The sequence below is a fragment of the Natrix helvetica genome (assembly GCF_964273705.1).
Source record: "Natrix helvetica genome assembly, chromosome: 5".
NCBI lineage: Eukaryota > Metazoa > Chordata > Lepidosauria > Squamata > Natricidae > Natrix > Natrix helvetica.
This window is the reverse complement of record NC_138551.1, coordinates 36,977,936-37,000,155: the sequence shown is the minus strand read 5'-3', so window position 1 is coordinate 37,000,155 and position 22,220 is coordinate 36,977,936. Positions and strand designations below refer to the sequence as shown.

Below are 22,220 nucleotides of genomic sequence, written 5' to 3'. Positions count from 1 at the left end.
CTGAGAACAGTGACAGTACTTGGCTCACCCTCAAAAACTGAATAGGTTAGTGCCCTGTTAGGATTTAGATGGAAGACATCAGGGCTTTTAGGGCAGTAGGCCAGACTAAAAGATTGAAAATAAATCCCACAAGGTAAGGTGGAAAATCAGTTCTGGATCATTGTCAGGAAAGTTTAATATCTTTCTTTCTCTCTTATAGATTCATTTTGTCCAAGTGTCAAGTTTGATTCAGGATCTAAACCAGCCTTTTTACCCAGCTTTAATTCCTTAGGGGGTATGGTCGGTGTATAATTTTAATTAGATTGAGCCTTTCAATAGTATTGATTTACAACAAAAGTGCTATGCTGCTTTTCTATATTTGCCATAGAAGTTATATATTTGCTATATAACTCTTCTTTGAAAAACAGCAAATATATATAATCTTTTTAAAAATATGTAGTGGGTTCAGTGGTGGGTTGCCCACTTTTTTTACTACCAGTTTGGGTGCGCTCTTGCGCACGCGTGACACTTCTGCACATGGGATCTGGGCCAAACTGGCAGCAACTCACCTCTGATTCCATTTTCAGTATATAGCATGGAATTCTCCAAAGAACGAATCTATCACATTATTAAACAGGACATACCTAGTCTCAAGGGTGCAAATTCTGTTATTTCAATGCAATGCAATGTGACTTAATAGGACTGGCATAAAATCCCCACATGTTTTAATTCATTTACGCATGCTTGCATGTCATATGCTCTGTAACTCTGTCTGCAACGTAGTTGACGGAGGGAAGTATGTTCTGTATTTGGGGGCTATTTTTTTTCTCGCTCTCTCCTTATCGTGATTGAAACTTTTAATGAATCAACACCAAGAAAATTATTGGCTGTTAAAGTATTAAACTCTAGTGATAGGATCATGAGTAAACTTTAGCGAAGTTAATGACACCCTCTTATCTGACCCTGACACATTTGCAGCATGTAATTTACAGAAGCTCTGTCCAGGGAATCTTGACAAATGCTCCTAAGGATGTCAGGGCACTGATCCATTTTAATGTAAAACAGATGTGGGTCACATACTCTCATTCATCACTGCACTGAACATTTCAAACTACTGCTTAGATGGATGGCATTACCTGCTGTGATCCCTTTTTCCCTAGGGAAGCCCACCTCCCCATTTTCACTAAAATTAAAATAATAACAATAATAATAACAACCTTCGCCAGAAAAGAGATAAAATTCTGCAGATCATCTCACTGACTCTCACACGTGCCAATGAACCCAGTTTTTAGAGTTACAATCAACTATTATCTCAGATAAAATATTTTAGGCCACCATCTCCCCGATTTACTCCTTCATTGCATCCATTTTAAGGATTACCCTTTTTATCCCTCTTATTCTATTGTCTTATTGCTACACTGCTAATGATCTATTCTACCCCTCCTTATTTTGGAATGATATTCCATATACTTAAAGAAATAGATTGGCATCTATGAAAGATGATACTGTAATAATGATGTGTACAATTATTTTTTTTGTTTTCATTCTTTACCGTAAAGGCTACATATGTGATTCATTTTAAATATTCAGGAAGCAGAAATAATTCTCCTTGGCTTCATTAACTTATATTATTTAATCATATACAGGCCTTTGATTTACAACAGTCCATTTAGTGACCATTCAAAGTCACAACATTACTGAAAAAGTGACTTATGACCAATTTTCACTCTTACAACCATTGCAGTATCTTCATGGTAACATGATCAAAATTCAGATGCTTGGAAAATGACTCATATTTATGACGGTTGCAGCGTCTCATGCTGTGCGATCCCCTTTGATGACCTTCTTACAAGCAAAATTAATGGGAAAGCTAGATTCACTTAACAACTGAGTGACTTAACAACTGCAGGTATTCACTTAACAACTGTGGCAAGAAAGACATAAAATGGAACAAAATTCACTTAACAACTGTCATGCTTAGCCAGAAATTTTGGGCTCAATCTCATTTGTAATTCAAGAGCTAACTGTATTATTCATGTGCACTACATAAACACAACAAATGGAGGACCAACCACACTTTCTGTGGAACCCAATGCATAGTCTTTTTCCATCTATTTGTTGAGTCCTTCTTTGAGGGAGATGGGCAGTATGGAAATGTGAAAATAAATAAATAAATAAGTAATATAAAATTAAATTTAACAGCAAGTAACAAATACAAGTGCTGCTGTTTTCAAGCTGTTCAACAAGTATTTATTTTATCTCAGTGTTTTTCTCAAAGTTTGTACATATCGTAGTTTATTAACTCCTGGATGAATTTCAGTAATAGAAAAATGACATACTGTGGTATATGAGAAATTGGCAAAATCTATGAATCTTTATATGAACTTCTTAGATTTAGATTTAAGATTAAAGTAACTTTGGCTACAATGAAGTATTTTATATCCAAAAGCTTCAGTTAAGTTCATGTATCAGGCTGTCAATATTCAACAATTTGATCTCAATCCAAAATATCCAATTTTAAAGAAAAAAATAAATCCACTCTAAATGCCAGAGGTAAAGTCTACTTCACTTTCTTTAGCCAAAACAAGCATCATTTTTTTTTTGTTTCCTTTGTTCCCAATTTGAGAGGTTCGGAGGAGGAAATTGTGCACTGCTACAGATGTCATACCATATACTTTTTATACAGGCTTAAGTGTACACTAAAGAATCCACTTTATTCACTATACTTTGCCTAACTCCTCAGTAGTTCCTGGAATAATGTTTGTAAGTGGCAGCATCTAGGAATTGCCATTTCTAATGATTGAAAATGACGTTTTGATGCTAAAATAATATATCAGCTGGAGTTTTTCAGACATAAAAATATTTTTTGAAAATATTTCTATCCCTTTTTTCTCACATATCAATGAATATATGAGAAATTATTTTGGTTCCTCAAATATAAATTCTCCCTAGAATGTCTTCTGAAAACAAAGAAATATAATAGCAACAAAAATATATTTGCTTAATGGTCTGTGATGCTACCTCTAGATCATAGATGTTTTTCCTCTTTTTAATAAAAGGTATCCATTCAGGTGTTGTTGTTTGTTTAATGTGCTTTTAATTCCTACTTATGATTCTTGGCTTTTTAGAATGTACAAATTACATATTAGCAAATAACTTGACATGTCTTTTTGAAAAACTGCAAAGATATGTTACAATATCTTAAATGTTGAAATCCTAAGCAAAGCAATAAACAAATTAATAAATGAACAGTATTATACACTGAATTTTAATGTCATTTTTTTCTGAAAAGAAAATGTTCAGGAATATACCAAATCAGCAGTGTTATTACGTTCACAGCAGGCATTACCAAGTCGTAGCTTTGCCTCTGTGTTTTAGGCTTCACAAGTGTTTATCAAAAGAAACTAATAAAATTTTGTCTCATTTGCAGAAAAAACAGCAATAGTCTGAAAGTTGTTATATGAACCTAGAAAATGTAATAAAAAGAGCTGACATTAAATGTCAATTTATATATGTGCTATACTTGATGTCTGAAAGATGACTTTTTTTTCTTTTTGGTTTGAAATGTTTTGCTGCTTATCCAAGTAGCTTCTACACAGCAAAACATATCAAACCAAAAACAAAAGAAGTCCAGTTGTCATGACTCAACTTCCAAAAAAGTCTACCTGGATGACTTAAAGCAACATGCTATACGTAACATATCCAAATGTAAAATTTATGTAAATTGCATATATTATATACCTCTTATATGTGTACTGTCCTGGTCTTGGAATTACAGAATGGATTTTTTAAAAAATGCATATAACTGATTTGAGAACTAACCTTGCCAACCGAATACTTTCTATATGTCTTCAACTGTAGCAGCTATCCTTCCTGACTGCCTACAAGTGGAGATACTTCCGTACATTGAAAGGGCCAGGTGGCAAAGGCCACATGGAATCTTGACATCATTAATCTTTATTTCAGCAAAGATCAACCATTTGTGGCAGAAGAGCCCTTACCACCATCAGGTATTAATGATTAAAACAGATACCAGAAAAAGAATCAGTCAACCTGATGAGAAATACAGATTTGCTCTAAATCTGAAAGAAGTTGAGACGTACAGCTTTAGAACTCAGCTGAATTCTTGTTCATTCTTTCAGTACAGATTAAGAGATACTTTTTATGCCAATGTGATACAGGCCCAAAATCTGTCTTGCAATTTCTCAAAAGTTGCTTCCTACCCCCACCCTCCAAAGAAGCTTTTTGGATGGTTGAAAACTTCTTTCTAGTCATTTTTTTGAGGTTTTTTGGATTTTCAATTATTAGACATGAGGGAGGGTGCTATTGCTGGCACTGTTTTTAATGTTGCATATCTTTTCATCTCTCTGAAGATTATCTGGCTTCAAATTTTTCCCCCAAAACTGTTGGTAGAGAAATTAGACAGATGATTTGTTTTAATGTTTTCAGAGAAAGAAGACATTTTTCAGTAAGATTCTGCCCCTTTTAGTGATTAGTACTAATGCCCAGTAAATGAATTGCCTCATAAAGTCTCTCCTAGGGATTAAACTGAAGAATATGAAGAGGCTACGCACATACACACACACAAACACACATCTACAATTTTTACAAATGCAAAGTTATCTTTTCCAACTCAATATTCTATGAAGCCTAGTTTTACCTCAACTTTAAATAAGTTATACTATGATTTCAGCAATGTCTTATCTTCAGGTAATTTCATTTAGTGCCTGAATTCAAACTGGAAATGGATTCAAAATGTTGACATTCCAGAATCTCTGGGGGGGAAAAATAACTGACAATGATGGAGGTTTTAAAGTTTCACGCTCTGATGTTCCAGAATCTGTATCTTTAAAAGCATCACATTAGTTTTTATGAGTGGATTGTATGTATGCTTATGTGGGTATTCAATGTAATATTCTATATCGGGGTGTCAGACTTAATTTCATTGATGGCACATCAAGGTTCTGTTTGATTTCGAGGGGTTGGGTGAGCCTGGACGGGATGAGGTGAGCATGGCCCTCTACCAGCAAAAATGGAGTTCACGGCCCCCAATTTTAGCTAGGAAAACCTCCTGCAGCCCTTCGCCAGCTAAAACGGAGCTCACAGGCTCTGTTCTCAGCCGGGACAGCCTCCTGCAGCCTTCTGCCAGCGAAAATGGAGCTCGAGTGGGCCACGTACAGCCTCCAAAGCTCAGTTTTCACTGCCAAAGGGCTGCAGGAGCCATCCCGGCTGCAAATGGAGCCTGGGAGAACCACACACAGTTCTCCTGAGTTCCGTTTTTGCTGTCAGGGGCACCAGAGCTGGTCCTTTGCTATTTCCAGGGCAACCCTGCAGGCCAGATCTAAGCACACACCTTGGGTTTGAAACCCCTGCTCTATATCACTGCCAAAAGCAGACTTCTTATGTTTTGTGTTGAATATAGTGCCTTCTCAAACTAGTTGTGCAACCAATATCTGAAATAGTATCACAATCAATCCTTGGCTATATTCATAGCAATACATTCTTAAATATGATGCCTTATGTATGAAAACCCTACTTCTTAAGCACAGAGCTCCAGGCTGTTCCATTTACTAGCTCCCAGATCCTAGTTTAGTCATCAAAATAGTAAGGCGGTTAGTTTATTTAGTAGAATATCAGGGACATTAACTATAATTGATCCAATATCACTGAACTTTTCCATTGCTCTTTCACAATTTAATAATTGTGTTTCAATTAAAAGAGAAAACATTAAGACCTTAACTGTCAACAATGTTTTAATTCTAATGCCAGAAATTAAGGGATCGCTGCAGCATCATAAAATGTCAAGCCTTTTCGTTAAAGATTACACTTAGTAATTGGGAAATCTTGAAAACTCTCTATTGAAGTGCTCCTGAAAAATATATCAACTTGTTTTCAAATGTCAGCCTATCTTTCTTTTGCTAAAGAAGGTCTAAATCCATACAGTTTTGTATCCCACTATGTGCTATAGGAATAGCTGAAACTTAATTACATTTACTGTTACAAAAAAAGAGTTTATGAACTTTTGCCTTTAGGCAAAAATGTTTATTTCATTGCCTTTGCTATTCATCCTTTTCAACTCTATTGCCTTTGAACTCTTCAGCTGCACAGAGTTATCACCATGGTACAGAAACCAGGAAGTGTGCTCTGGAGATGCAGACCTCAAGTTGCAGAAAATGAAAAAAGCCAAAGATATAGGAGTCGTTATTTTGGCCACCCTTTGTGCTATTAAAATCTCATTTTCTGCCTATTAGAATGCCCTCTTACTGCTTACGTAGTGGTGATAGTCAGTGATTAGTGTGTAATTCAGTATAATTGTCTTTTCACTTTTCATTTGTGTCATTCCAAGCTTCCTTCTGTTTTTTTAACCCCACAGAGAAAGAGCAGAAAGAAAATAAAGCTGTTAAATTCTCACATCCCTGAAGAGATTTCCTGATTGTAATTATAGATTGCTTCCTCCTCCCAATTCTGTATCATTGCTCAAAATTCAGTGGATACCTCTCCAAAACACCTGTGCTAAATCCACACTAATAGAATAAGCTGCAGAATATTTCAGCAGAAACTAATAATATCAAGCTGAAGACTTGTGCCAGAAGTAGGAAGTTTAACCAACCTTTTCTGGCACTCAATTATCAAGGCAATTTATTAACATGATCATCCAAGAAAAGCTCATGCAAATTAGGAAAACAATTATGTCCTTCAAGTCATTATAAGCTTCTTGAGAGCAGTAATGCTCTTAATTTATGTATTCATAATTCGATTATAGCTCAGCTTAATGTGGATTGCTCATCAGCTGAGGTAATGAGCAACCTACTCCTAAGGTTAAATTTAAACAGTACATATCTTTTTCATTATTTTCATGACAAAGAATCAAGACCAAAATCAATGACTCTGGAGAGGGTTATTTTTTAAAGGAAGGGAAAGGAAAGAAATCAACTTTAAAAATATATATTATGTAAAAGCACCACATCAAACATGCCTGACAGCCGAATAGAAGCAAGAAGCTTTGGGATTGCATTATGAAACATTGCCTTAAACTAAATATAAGCTATGACTTTTGATTCTGTCAGTAAAAAAGGAAGGAGGGAGGAAACTAGCAAACTGAAATCATGTGGCTTATATAAAGAATACTTTATGGTTTAAATTTGGCAAATCATTGTATGATGGCCTTGGGGAACAGACAATTTAGTTTGGGTATACAGCAAATCCTGTGTCTGAAAAAGCAGGACTGACCTGAGGTGAAAGGCCATTGCCAATGGCAGGGTTCATAGGATTTGAGGGCCCGGATGGAGGCACAAAGCTGTCTGTATAGCTGGAAAAGCCATGCCTTGTGCTTGGTAGGCAATAGGCAGTGCTGCTGTCTGGATTTGAAGGGAGGCTGCTTTGGTGTACTGTGCTTGGTGGAAGAGGTTGAGGTCGGTGGACTGTACTGCTTGGGTCTGACACAGCTGCAATGAAAAGGGACACAGGTATGAATCTCCCCATTTTCCCATTCAAAAGCCAACCCTACATCATAGAAAGGTTCACCAGACCAGTTCCCAATGTTCAAAACTATTCAGTGGTTGAGTGCACATCATGTGTAAAGCTATTGTGCAGTATATTTGGTTTGGTTTAGCTTCTTCAAACTCAGCCAAGTTTATTCTCAGGATCATTTGGACCACAATGGAGCAGGTTTTGGAGATTTGAGTCATCCTTTTGTTTCTTACATAACCTCCTTCTCCCCTGCATTTCACTTCCTTACACATGTATTGAGTCAGGAAAACCTTAGCTTTTAAAAAATTGATAAGTGATGCAAGGGCAGGAGAAATAGGAAGAAGGAAACACAGAAGGAAGGCAAATAACAAAAGCAATGTTACACATTGAGGTTTTGAAAGAGACTTGTCAAATTATTGAGATAATTAAGGTAGTATAAAAAAATAAAAAATGATCAAACTTTGGAAAGAAATTCATTAATTTAGGAAACTCTCAGACTGATCACTTTCATGTGATTCCAAGTAATTTTAAGACTGCATCAGTAAACTATGAGACTGTAAGAACTCATGTTCAATGAAACTACTTGGAAATTCTAACAATAGATTCAAAACTCTGAGTTTTCTCAGCTGCAACTCAGAATTCTTTGTTTGGACAACAGAATCCATGACAACAACTGATTTTAGGTTTTCTATAATAAAGCACATGATTGTTTAATAAAGTTTCAGAACTCTTCAAATTCCAATCTGGCTTTTGTCTGCTCAAGTATTATATCCAACTCTTGTCAGAATTTATTCTTGGAGGCAGCATCAAACATAGCATTTACCATTAAAAAACAGTTACCTTCAATGATGAACCAGAATGGGTGATGAACCTGATCAAGCTACAATTCATAACTCTCCAAACATATGGAAATACAATAATCTTCATTCCTAGCCTTGCTTCTAGAGATTATCCAATTGTAAAAGATGAACATCTGAAACTGATTTCCAGATTTCACCTTCCATGTTAATGCTGATCCACTGAAACTAGTGTAAACATTTATGGAGAGGTAATTATTATTTTCAGAGATTGAGCGCTTCAAAGGAATAAATAATATGTCAAAGTACAGTTCAAAAGAATATTTCAAGTCTACCTTGTGGAATAGATGTAGGTTGATAGGAAGATTCTGATAACTGATAAGTTGGCAGAGTTGGCATGGCAGAGGGTGGGAAACCTCCTGGAATCAAGTGATTGAAAGCCATCAACTGATTGGCCCCAGCTTGCTTCCTCCATCTGGCTCGACGATTGCTAAACCAAACCTAGAAATAGTTGAGAAGAGCTTAAATCATTTTGAAATGCATTCAGCATTTGTCACACTGTATTGATATATGTCTTACTTGCATTGGATTAAATTGTAACTAAAAGGCTTATGAAAGTTTTAACTAATTAAGGGTCACTGTACATACAGCTGAATGAGTAGAATATGGCCAATTACACTAGCTTTACCTCATAAGCTAAAACCTTCTTTCTCTTCTTTGCCTTGGTTTCAAGATGTCTCAAAGTTGTTGCTTTTTTTAAAAGACAACTGAACTGTTTCTAGGAGGAGGAGGAGGAGGAGGAGGAGGAGGAGGAGGAGGAGGAGGAGGAGGAGGAGGAGGAGGAGGAGGAGGAGGAGGAGGAGAACAAGAGGAGGAGGTGCGTGATGTTTTGCTTCTCATCCAAGAAACTTCATCAGTTCTGGCAGAATGACTAGTTGCTCATTCTGTTCATCTGTTCTTTTTCCTCAAGAAAAAAAAACAGTCCAGTTGCTTTTTGAAAAACTACTTTTGAAACAACTATGACCCGGATGACTGAAATCTACATAGACATTTGGTTTCAAGATGCTGCCTTATCCTATATCTAAGCTGCATCTATTCTACTCTAGATATTTATCCTAATATTTTATAAAGGCAGCCTTATCCTGAAGTGGACTGGTGTTAAGTTAGTTGTGGCATGTGAAAAAGCCTAATCTGTGATTGTATTCAATGTTAAATACACTCCATTAAGGTTCTTTTCATGTTTGTTCTTTGTATTATGAAGGTTCTTCTACTTATCTGGACATTTTAGTCTAGTTGTAATTATTATTTTAATTTATCTATCAATAGTAATTATTAGTTTAATTTGCCTGTCAATAATATTCAATTATTCTATTTATTTTATTATTTTCATTACCCTAATAAAACTAATTATTTTTAATTAATTGCTATCCTTTTATTATATTTTCTCATTAAGAAAGCTTGCCTTTTCTTAAAATAAAAAGAGACATTTCCTTAGTGTGTTTAAATTGACCAATTTTAGTTTGAAGAACATAACCATATCAGTTTCCAATTCAGGACATACCTTTCTGTTTTCAGGTGATGCTTCACTTTTTCCCTACTAATATTTATCTTCAACTGTGTGCTATTGCAGTAGATAACAAAATATTCAGGTTATGATTTAAAGGGCCAATTTCTTGAGACCATGTTTTGTCACTGCCTCAAGATATTTCTAGTTCTGATATAAAAGATAAGGTTGTGCATTGCTATTATTCCATTTGTGGACTAGGAATTGAATCTTACTAATACAGCACAGCACCCTTTACTGACATACCATTTGCCACTCTCTTGTCACTACCTTCTTTTTCATGAACCAATCATTTCATTATGGCTAATGATAGGGATGTCATGCATATTCTCCCCAACAAAGGAAGTGCTGCTGTGTTTCCTTCCAAGTATATGAAAATGAGCCACCAGTGAACACAAGCCCTGAAACACATTTCTTTCCATTCATTCCCTTGCCCCATCTTTCAGCATACAAAGGCATGCCCTCCAGTTAAACATTGTTCTGAAAAGTTAATTGGACCAATATGAAGGTGGGAAATCCACCGCTAAGTAAAATAAGCATAACAACAGCATAGCAACATTGGAAAGAGGCAAACTTTCCTCTGATATGCATCCTTGTCCATATCTAGACCGTGATTCCCTATACCTTCCAATCATTTAGAAATATTTATTCTTGTACAATTTTCTAAAAGGACATTATCAATCAAAGGCATGACAACTGGAATCATATGAGAATAAAAACATCCTAGTGGGAGGGTACCAGGCTGGGGAAGACAGAGAGAGGGGGGGAGGGAGGGAGGGAGGGAGAGAGAGAAAGAGAGAGAGAGAGAGTGTGTGTCTCATGGGGTTGTCTCAGCAACATAATCACAAATGAGATGATGGGACACTTGCCATATTGTGTGTATTAGTATATGTTTATGTCTGTATGTATTTTTGTGCTATCTTTGTGATACTATTGCAGTGGCAAACTTCCTAATTTTGTTTTTCCTCTTACCCAAAATTCCATCATTCTCTCCTTTCCTTTTTTGTTCATATCCTTCCATTGTTTAATGTCTATTACTTCCAATCTTTTTCTTCCCTCCCCCTGCCCTGTCATTTCTTTCATGGCCACTGAATCAGCCTAAAATTAAATAAATACTTCAGATATACAGCATTGCAGCAAAGAGGGAGGTATATTTTCTGGCTTAAATTAGACGTGTCTCTATCAATGCACTAGTCTTTTGATTTGGTATGTATTTGGCATTCATCCTTGTAAAGCTCAGGCTCTGTTTAGAGGAAACTATCCTCTATTGTCTTGATAAATTCTCTTTTCAAACATTTTGCCTATTTGAATGAGAGATCTTGTTCCCTTAAAAGCACATTGGTAATTTTCTGTTTAGGATAAGTCAGTTGAAATGTCACGGCCAATTTCACGAAGTTAAGCCTGGGGGAAGAACCACAGCTTTGAAAGGATACCCGGCCAGCATCAATGGAATAAGATCTTGCCTTGTCCAGTTATAAACTACTTCAGAGAAAAATGATAACAAAGGGGAAAAAATGTAAATATTGGGGAATTGAGTTGGAAATCATCCGCAAGGTCATCTAGTCTGTTCCATTCCAAACCTGAATATATTGGACTAATACATCCAAAGCTATTGAAATTCTTGATCTATTTTTCACAGTGAATTTTGCTACAGCGATTCACTATTTAAAAGAAAAAAAACATTTATCTGATCATGCTGGCTTTGGAATTCTAGGAGTTGAAGTCCACACCAGTGGTGGGTTCTGGATCCTGTTCCAACCATACGCAATGCTCTAGATGCTCAGAGGAGCGTCGCACAGGCACTGTACACACCGTGCGTGTGCACAGAAGCGCCATAGACTTAAAAGACCGGTAAGGAGCTCAGACAGGTGGGTGGTACCGGAATGGTATCCAGTGCTCCGGGCAGGCTCCAGTACACCTGTATCTGGGCATACTGCCTGCAACCCACCACTGGTCCACACCTCTTAAAGTTACTGAGGTTGGAAACACTGTCATAAATTATAAAAAAAACATTGCTTGGTTGTGTTCAAGCGTCTTCATTATGTGAAATATATTTAAGATAAGAAGCTTGGATTCCTGGTGTGTGACTAGAACTTAAATACCCAAGAAGCAAAGCACCAACTGATTGAAAATAACATAGTTTTGATATGAGAAAATTTGGATATAGAAGTTCAGAATGCTTTCTGGCACAGTTATGAGTTGTAACAAGAATTAAATGGTCAACTCTAAATGTTAATCCTGTAAATGTTATGCCCAAATCGAAAAACATTTTGCACCATAAACTCTCAAGATACTTCTCTATAAATTTCAGTGCAGCTCTCCCGGATTCATGTGATTACTGTTTGCAATCTTTCTAGGGGGATTTCCAACAAGCAATATCAAAGCAGGAACCAAGATGTACTTAATAGCTATGTGATTTGCTTAATGACTGCAGCAAAAGAGGTCATAAAATTGTGAACAACTTATCTACCATGCCTTAGCAACAGAGGTTCCAATCCAAATTGTAATCATAAGTTCAGAACTACTGTCTGGGTGACTTGGTATTTTGTATTTGATATTTGACAGCCAACTGTTAAAGTTTTAAAAGGAGTAATATTTGCAGAGAATGTTTGTCACACTGGCCATTTCAAAGAGTTTTCCCAATAATCTTGCTACAGCAATTTACAATTTTTGGATGGTCAAGAGATTGGTTGAAATGCAACTTATCTCTTATTCCAAAACATCCTTGCTCAACAGCATTTGGCTCAATTTATTTATTCAGCAAGTCGCTTTATCCAGAATTTTTATTGCTTTTTTAACAATTCCAAGCATTATAACAATCAGATTAATACGTCTATCATTATAACTTTGTGTACATACTTTCTTACCTGCCTCTTTCTGAGCTTATTCTCTTGGTTTATACGTTTGCCGCCATTAAATGTAAACCTTTCTGTAAAACTGGATATATTTCAAATAATAGACATTCAACAAACGCAGCCCTTTTTTGAACTACTATTTACTAGCAGATAACTTTGTTCTGACTACAACTTAAGAATTTCCCTAAGTAGTAATTTAAGCATTTATATGACTGCCAAGATTCAAGCAGAAATGTTTCTTTGAGCACACCGAGAGTTATTGAAGGTATGGTGGTTGGGAAGATAAATGTCAAGAGTTCCCTGGAGTTTTCTATTTCAATGGTGTAAGGTACAGACAAGTGGCACTTAAATTCCCAGGTCTTCTTTTAATTCCCAAAAGTTCACTCCCACTGATACTTTAACCATTGATTGATTGTGGTTGTTTCCCCCTTTCTTTGTGCTGTTTTAAGGGAAAAGTCCATATGTTCTACACAGTAGAAAATTTGCCAGACTGGAGATCACAGGAGTGAGTGTGAGACACAACGTGTCTCAAGGGAACCAAAAAAACCATAAGGAATGTAAAATGTCACAGGGTTAAAGCCACATTAAGACAGCTGTTATGTTAATGAGACTTCTGCTTTTCTTGTAGCTGGGAGTCACTGCATTAAAAAAAATACGAATGTTGATGGTACTCTTTAAAGCAGACATCCCAGAACTGAATATGCAAATATTTAAAGTAAGGAGTTCAAATTTGCAGCGGTTTTTCTAATAGTTAATTTTTAGCCATAGTCAATTTAATTTTCAGTTTCAATATCTGAAAGATGTCAATATATTTAATGTTGTGTTTTTATGTATTTATCTTTCATACTTTCTGTTTTAAATGATAAAAAATAAAGTCCATCCAATATGTTTCAAAATATTAATCACACTGATTTTCTTACCCCAATCAGTTACCTAAATAAAGTATGCATCAAATGTGGGGTCGGAAGAGCTTCTTTCAGCACGACCGAATGTTCTGATAACTCCTCAAAATAAAAATGGTCTTGCAACATAACTTATCTCATCATTCTTCACCAAGAAAAAATCAATCTTTATTAAAGACATATCTGTTCCCCCCACACAACTAATAGAAGAAGGCTGTTTGGAACTTTTGGGATAATATTCACCTGAACACGAGCCTCTGTGAGTTTAGCTCTTTGTGCAAGTTCTTCTCTGGTGTAAATGTCAGGATAATGAGTCCTCTCAAAAGCTCTCTCCAGCTCTTCTAATTGTTCTGCTGTGAAAGTGGTTCTGCTTCGCCGTTGCTTTCTCTTCAGTGGCAAATCTGGCTCAGAATCAATGTCAGAACCTTCATCTGATTGTTGTGCTGAAGCTAGAAAGCAAGCAAACAAGCAATGGAGCAATTAATATTGGATTGGGAGAGCAGGAGAAAAATGACGGGAACTAGCACTAAGCAAATTGTGTTTTATTCAAATAACAGCAGTCCAATTTTAAACAATAAGCAGTCTTGGAATATTAGAGGGTGCTACAACATATTTCCTTCAATGACTGAATAATTATTTATAGAAACTTCAGAAAATAAAGTCATTTTTCTTTCTATACTTAGTGGACCAGGGTTGCCTTTCCAGCCATCTAATGCCAGTTAGTTCCTCTGTGCACTGTTCATGGTTTCGCCATAACTTATTAAAATTGGCTAGTTTGACCCAATGCATTAAAGCATTAATTATAACCTGCAAATCATAAAGTTTAGTTCTAAGCAAAACACATTAGAGTTTATTATGCTAAATACACAAGTCTTTGAAAACATAGGCCAAGTGTATTCAACATGGTAAGCTCTAATGTATTTTGCTTAGAATTAAACTTTATGATTTACAGGAAGATTAGTGGATTCTAACAATTAAAAACTCAAAACAGGAATGAACAATTAAAATTAATTCATCGCAAACCAACTTCTGTATTTAGTATATTTGCATAAAATGCATGCCTTAGAACAATATAAAATACAAGAACATAATAAATGATTTTCAGATTAATTAATTTACAACTTTTATTTTGTGGCCACAAATAACTACCATAAAAAGCTGAATCCACTCAGCAACCCTTCCAGCACTGATGCCCTCATAACTCCCTTTATTGCTACAATACAAGTTTTAGATACATTTTAATCTAAGTTGTAATTTCTTTCCATTCTAGAATCTTTATTGTTGTTGTGTTTATTGCCCAATCATCTACGTCAATGTTCCTCAACTTTGGCAACTTCAAGATATGTTGACTTCAGTGGTAGGTTGCCAATTTTTTTACTACCAGTTCGGGAAAATGTGTGATGCTTCTGCGCATGCGCAGAAATGCGTAGGTGGTTGGACAGAGCCTCCCGCCACTGCTACTACCGGTTTCCCCGATCTGGGCTGAACTGGGAGTAACCCACCTTTGGTTGACTTCGGCAAATTCTGGAGCTGAAGTCCACACTACTTAAAGGTGCTGGCATTTTATGTAAGGGAGCCATTCCTGCATGACTTTGCTTGCAGTAGTGTTCTAAAAATATTCTTGCTGGCACTTTGGACTTTGACTTCAGCAAGTGCATTTCCTGGTCCAGATGATTCCCTGACTAACTTGATGCAGAAGCTAATAGCACACTTAAAAACATCAGACATGATTGTGAAGCAAAGAGGAAATTACAAGATGAGCTGTACATGTGTTTGACTACTTAGCACAAGAATAGAGAAATGCATTGTTTTTTTATCTGTAGCTGATAAAAATGTGCTGACAGTATTTGCTTGGAATAAAAGTATATCTGTGCTATCGAGTAGCACATTTAAGATGCTGTCACTAGACAAGAACCTTTAAAAAATTTAAGTAGAGGGATTCAGTATAGGCTTCTTTAATTGGAAGTCAATATAATTCATAGAAATAAATGTGAGCTGGGAAAATGAGACTGTGATTGTTCTGGTTTGTCATCTGTTTGCTGGTGACTTTGATTCTATGCATAACTAAGTCTGCCTTCCTGGTGATTAGGGAATGATGGTGCGTGTTGAAGAATAAATGGACATGCAGTAGGAGATATGTCACATGCAAACTGGATGAAGAGAAGCACAATTTCTGGTTATAGTTACAGTAGTTCTGCCAGATGGAAAGTTTCTGAGAAACCTATTGATCTGCATTTTTACACACCCATGTTGGTCTTAAATGCAAGTTCATCATAGTATTAGTAAATCTTTGTTGCCAAAGGTTAATTATCAATAGATAGTCCAATCTGGTTTGTATCAGGAGAGAAGAGATAGAAAGTTTCTTGCCTCCCCTCATGTTCACTGGTATTGAGGATGTAGATAGGATGACGATAATATTACAACTTCTTTTTGTTTTATACATGATTGCATAGTAATCTAATATGTATGTATTTTATGTTGGGCTTATGGATCAACTTGGATATGTTGTTACCCTACTACAGGGGTGTCAAACTTGTGTCGTCACATGATGTATCATGATTTCCCCCCCCTCTTCATTAAACCGGGCATGGGTGTGGCCAACACGTGAAGCATCTGGTCCGTAGGCTATGAATTTGACAGACTTGCCCTACTATAAGCCACATTAAAGATTTATATGTATTATTTATTCTTTTCACCCAGCATTTTCTCTGTCTGAATTGGCAAAGGTGCCCAGAGGTTATTGCTGAACATATATGTCTTAAGGATCAATATCCATATCTTGACCAACATTCTGTAGCAACCTAAGAGTTCATAGTCACTATGGCAAACACATAAGGCCCCAATTCTGCTTGTCTTTAGGAAAACCATTAAGACTGATTTTTTTCCTCTCAAGCATTTAAGTTCAGGTTCCCGTTTTGGTTGTTTTTATTATTGCATTTGGTTGCTATTTTATATATTATATTAGTTGAGGGACTGCTTGTCCTGGTAGAAGAGATCGTGTAGGAGAGGCATGTGCCCAGCCCCATCTGCTAGGGAATGCCAGCTGGGAGCCTTTTCTCTTGGAACATCATCTCCCAAGAGATCAGATTGGTCTTAACCCCTTCCTGACTTTGTTAGGCCTTAAAAACTTGGTTTTGCCATCTGCTTGGGGTAGAACCTGTTACTATTTTGATAGTTGCTGGTCTTTGGTATACACTGCCTATAGATTGTGTCATTATTGTGATGTTTTTATTTTCTGTTTGTGTGTGTCTTGTTGTTTTGTATTGTTTTGTATTTGTTGTTGTATTGTTCATTTGGGAGGAGGGGTGCTTAGTTACTGTGAGCCATATGGTTCACAGCAACTAAGTAAGCAGCCTCCCAAAATGCCAACAATACAACAGCAAATACAAAACAATACAAAACAACACAGCGAAAGAGAGAGAGTTATATAAATTGCAATAATAAATAAATACTTGGGGCTTTTAAAATTTGTCTTTCCTTAGTTTATTTTTTGTTCTTGTTGTTTTCTGTTGGTCACCAAATTGTTGAAATTGGATGACCTTACAAATTTAGTAAATGTAAATAAATAATAAATATAATTAGCTGAAAAGAGGATTCAACGATATCCAATTCTCTAGCATATGTTCTCAAATAAGTTGAAAGACAGATGGAATGCAAATACAGAACAAATTCAATCAAGTATATTGAAATCCTTTTAAAAACATACTCCACAGTGTAGTATAGGAAAAGAATTTCTGTTTTTCTATTATTATATCCCCTTAGCACCTGTAAGTAAGATTATCTGAGCAAAAGGAGTTTTAGCAATTTCTTTGCTTTCTTTAAATGGGAACAAATTTTGGAATTATCTGAGTACTATTTTGTAAAATAAAAAAGGCTGAACTGAACCGCTGCATGTATTTATTTAAGTTTGGTAATTAGCTAGAAATATAAACCAACAAGAATTAAACACTTAAAATCAATTGAACATGGAGCTAAGAATTGCAAAGTAGGCATTCTATCACCCTAGCTAAGCCTTATCACTTCACACTGGCTGGAACGGAAGGCCATAGGCATGTGTGCTAGACCACCTTCAACATGATAGGATTTCAGTGTCTCTAAAGAGCTGGTTTCCCATGCACATCCTTTTATGAAACACTGAGTTACAGGATTTTCCAATAGCTACCATTTATCTTAGCATCAGTCAAATGTCTGTGTGTGAGTTTCAATCACAGGTGAAATTCAGCAGGTTCTGACAAGTTCTGGAGAACTGGTAGCACAAATTTTGAGTAATTCAGAGAACCGGCAAATACCACCTCTGGCTGGCCCCAGAGTGGGGTGGGAATGGAGATTTTGCAACATCCTTTCTCCAGAAGTGGGGAGGAATGGGGATTTTGCAGTATCCTTCCCCTGCCATGTCCACCAAGCCATGCCCCAGAACCAGTAGTAAAACAATTTGAATTTCACCACTGGGTTTAATGATATGTGTTAGATTGGGTAATGGATAGGCACACACAGGCTTAATGGTAACAACAGCTCTTTATTAAGTACAACAAGTGAGAACAATCCAGCAAAGGTTGAGTCTGACAGCAGCCCTTTTATAGGGAGCTGTCAGACCCTTCAACCAATAGTATTAAACCTCTATTCCCGCTGGAACAGAGGACCTTGGTGGAAACCACTGTAGTTAGAACAAGTATCTAACACCCCTCCCCTCTTAGATGGAACAATCCTACTTGTTACATAGTCACGCAGGTAGGTGGGCTTTTGGGTAGTTCTGGCTGAGCTGTGCAGTTCAGTAGGAGGGGTTTCCTTGGACAGATTGGACAGACCTGTTTGCTCCGCAGCTCCGCTTGGTGGAAACTCCTGGAACCTTTCACAGGCCGTGGCTGGAGCTTCTAGAGCTGGTTCACTCAGAGCTCGCTGCGGGCCTGCAACATAACCAGATAAGTTTCCCGGTACCCTCGGGCTTGAGCTGGCCATGGAAGGAGTGAGTGTTTGTTCCATTTGGGTAGGGCTTTGGCTAACTCATGCAGGAGTTACTTCTGGTTGTCTAAGAGTGGAGTTGGAGAGGTGGCCACGGATTTGGTCAATATGCCTTCTCCAATTCCCACCGTCCTTGAGCTCTAGGAGGTAAGAGCAAGGGCCGGTGATGCCTATCACTGTGGAGGCAATCCACAGAGTTCCCCCAGCGTACTTGTGGGCGTATACCGAATCCCCTACACTAAATGTCCGAATCTTGCTTGTGGAGTCTGAGGGCGATGAGGCAGAATAATTGGGGTGTAGCCGGTCTAAGTGGGACCTTAGTCGGTGACCCATGAGAAGCTCGGAGGGGCTTCTCCCTTTAGTGGCACTGGGTGTGATGTGCTGAATTACCAAATAGTGGTCAACCCATTTTTGCCAATCTCCTGGGCCCATCCTAGAGAGGGCCTCTTTTGCAGATCTCACCATTCTCTCCACCTGACCATTGGAGGCCGGATAGAATGGTGCAACCAGGACATGCCTGATTCCCTGAGCTGCTAGGAAGGTCTCAAATTGCATGGCCGTGAATTAGGGTCCATTGTCAGAGATCAAGATGTCAGGCAGGCCGTGAGTGAAGGAAAGTCTCTGTAGCAACTTGATGACCGCTTCTGCCATAGTGGAGGTCATTACGACAACCTCTAACCATTTTGAGTAGGTGTCCACAACTACGAGAAATGTCTGGCCATGAACTGGGCCAGCAAAGTCAATGTGCACCCTAGACCATAGTGCTTGAGGTCGCTCCCACTCCTTAGCGGGTGCCTCTGGGGGAGCTGGTCTGGACTCTTGGCACGCTGTGCAGGTAGCCACCCATTCTTCGATATCCCTGTCCATGTTAGGCTACCCGCCTTGGAGAATAGAAAAGTCTTCACATTCAGGTCCTTAAGATCATCAAGGTAAGAGCCATATGGATAGAAAGCTGGATTGCTGCTTCTTTATTTAGAAATAAGAGGAAAAACACATAAGCTACAAAAGAACAGCCATGAAGTTTGATTTTTTTTTTCTTAAAAGAATTAAAACTAAATTGAGTGATTCTTTGTTCTTTATCCCATTGTGACCTGTTTGATGGTTCCAGGAAATATTTCATCAAAGTTAATAGTATTAAACACTAATTTGCACTATTTCATAGGAATTAGGTTACATACAATGTGTATCTTTTCTATATCTTTTTGTATACCTGACCATTCAAAAATACTCCTGGCAGTTAACAAATGTCAACCCCTAAGGAACACCATAAACAAATATATCTAGAGAAACACTGTACAACTAATACACATAATCATTCATTCTCTTAATTGTCTCTATTGTCAGGGAACTATTTGGTTTAAATAATTGTAGCAGCAAAGCATGACAATCATTTGAAAAGCATGTATCAACTTCCAATATAATATATTGTATGGATTTATCTAATCACTGGCTTTCTTGCTCACCATTTGAAATCAATAGCTTTTTTCATGTACAACTAGGCAGAGCAACCATATATGTAATGCTATTCCTGGGCTAACATCAGGATGCTCAAAATCGTACAAAGATTTTTATTCAAAATTGAAGCTCTTGAGCCATGTTGCAAAACTGCATGTGTAACTTTTTCTCTGGAAATATAGCAAATTCTAAATACAATCTATACAAGGTATCTTCCGACCTTACTAATTTGTCTAGCAAAATGTTATTTATATTATTCAGGAAGATGAATATCATAGCTATATCCTCTTCTGTGGAATACATTCTGGATTTCTAAATGATGCCATGTACTAAAATGGAAAGCACACATTTCTAGACTCCCAGAATTTATACATTGGGGGGGGGGATGTCAAAAAGCATTATTGTAAGCCATATAGTTGATTTATTTGTGCGCTTTGCATACTCTACTTTTTTCACTTACCAAAAACCAAATGCATCTATTTCCATACAGTAACTTGAGGGCTGTGAGCAGATCTGTTGTCTTTTTCTGACCTACAGTGTCCTTTTTTGTAGTGAAATCTCCAGGAGTGACCTCTAGCATGTTTACTCGGGTACAAGGGAGGAGAGGCTGCAGGCAAGGCTGATATCTCTTCACAGGCTCAGAGTAAATGACAAATGACACTTTCCCTTTGTGAACTTCAAGATTTTTGTTGACTTATTTGGCAGCTTTTGTTGAGTCCTTAGAAATGGCCTGTGGCTGAGGCCTATTCTACCAATTTCCACGCTCCATCTGTGGTATCCATCAACAGGGCCTTTTACACGCATTCAGGGCTCTGACACCTGCCTAGCAGGATGCGGGAGACACAAAGAAAACTGAAGTGGATGAGAAAATGGGTGGGGGGAAGGAGGAGGTAAGGGAAGGTTGAACTGGATGCTCTGTAGGGGTTAATCCATATCTCTTCAGTCTAGAGGCTGCAGCACCTGGAACTTCTTTTATCCCCTGGAGGGAAATCAGCGGACGTTGTACGATGTTAAATATATGACCTTAGCATTTAAGAAAAATTCCTTCCAGAAAAAAAGAAAAGGATTGCGATGGGCACAGATTCACTTTGGGAGCTTTCTTAAAAAATCAGTAGGAGACAGTAAGCAAAGTGGCTATATATGGGGGGGGGAGGGCTTGTTTATTTGTTTTTTTAAAAATATCCTTGTTTGTTTTAACCAAAAGGTTTCACCAGCTGCTAGCTAACTAAAGAAGAGGAGAGAAAAAACTAGAAGCATATTTTATTGCTACTGCAGGGATGAGAAAACAGATTACTGCCTGGACACTTTTATTGTCAAAGCGTTTAAGGAAACATTCCCACTGGAATCTTTAACATAATTAAGATTCAAGAGCAGATACTCGTCACTCTCTTTCTCGGCACAGACATTGCCACTTTGACTTTTTCCTCACTATCCTTTCTTTCTGTTATTCCCTGCTTCTAACCCTTACTGTCACCTCCCACCAGTATTACTGTTTCATTCCCCTCTTCTCCTCCTTTCAAAGTTCAGATTCACAGCAAGAGATCATTAAAAAGAAAATAAACCCCTGCCAAGTCTGGTCTAATCAAAATTGTACAGATAAATTCTGACACTTAGCAACTCCCCAAGTGCTCACAATCCTAGGAGGAATGTACAGATTACTTATGAATATGAGAGGCAGCAGGAGAGAAGTTCAGAAGGTCTAATGTCAGCGGGTAGCCACCTGTGCATTGTGTCAAGCAATCCGAGTACATGATTGCACATTTGATTAAGACTAGGATCTAGCTAAGCAAAGCAGTCACTGGCCAAGTATAATACTGACCACTCTGCAATAATTCGATGTAAAAAGTGTTTTTCAAACTTGACAATTTTAATATACCTCAACTCCCAGAATTTTCCAGCCAATGTTTTTTTTCCCATTTTATTGTACTTTTTTCAAGACGTGATTTTATGTTTTTATTAGAGATTATTTTATATAGCTTTTTGGAATAACATTATGATAAATACAAATAGACAAAGGGACAGCCAAAGTTTACTGGCAGGTAATGTCCACCTTTCACACAATCGCAAATGCTAGCAGGTGGCATTATAGCAAAGAACTGAAAACTTGTTTACATGGTGCAAGAAACTCTGGATTTTTAAGCCAAATTTATGGTTTTAGGATTACTTGAAGAAGTACTGGTTTCTGAATTAAAACAGACCTATTGATAATCCATAGGGATCCTAGTTAAAATTAATTAGA

General features: G+C 37.3%; 1 protein-coding gene across 2 annotated transcripts in view; it reads right to left on the bottom strand.

Annotated features, from left to right (window-relative positions):
• Positions 1-22,220, bottom strand: part of PAX3 (paired box 3) — a 97,520-nt gene that overhangs the window by 8,784 nt on the left and 66,516 nt on the right. For both annotated transcript variants that reach the window (XM_081956381.1, XM_081956380.1), the window contains exons 5-7: positions 13,811-14,016; positions 8,582-8,747; positions 7,210-7,424 (exon numbers count right to left, since the gene is read on the bottom strand). In XM_081956381.1, coding sequence (XP_081812507.1) covers positions 7,210-7,424; positions 8,582-8,747; positions 13,811-14,016 — 587 coding nt within the window. The remainder of the gene's footprint in view (positions 1-7,209; positions 7,425-8,581; positions 8,748-13,810; positions 14,017-22,220) is intronic.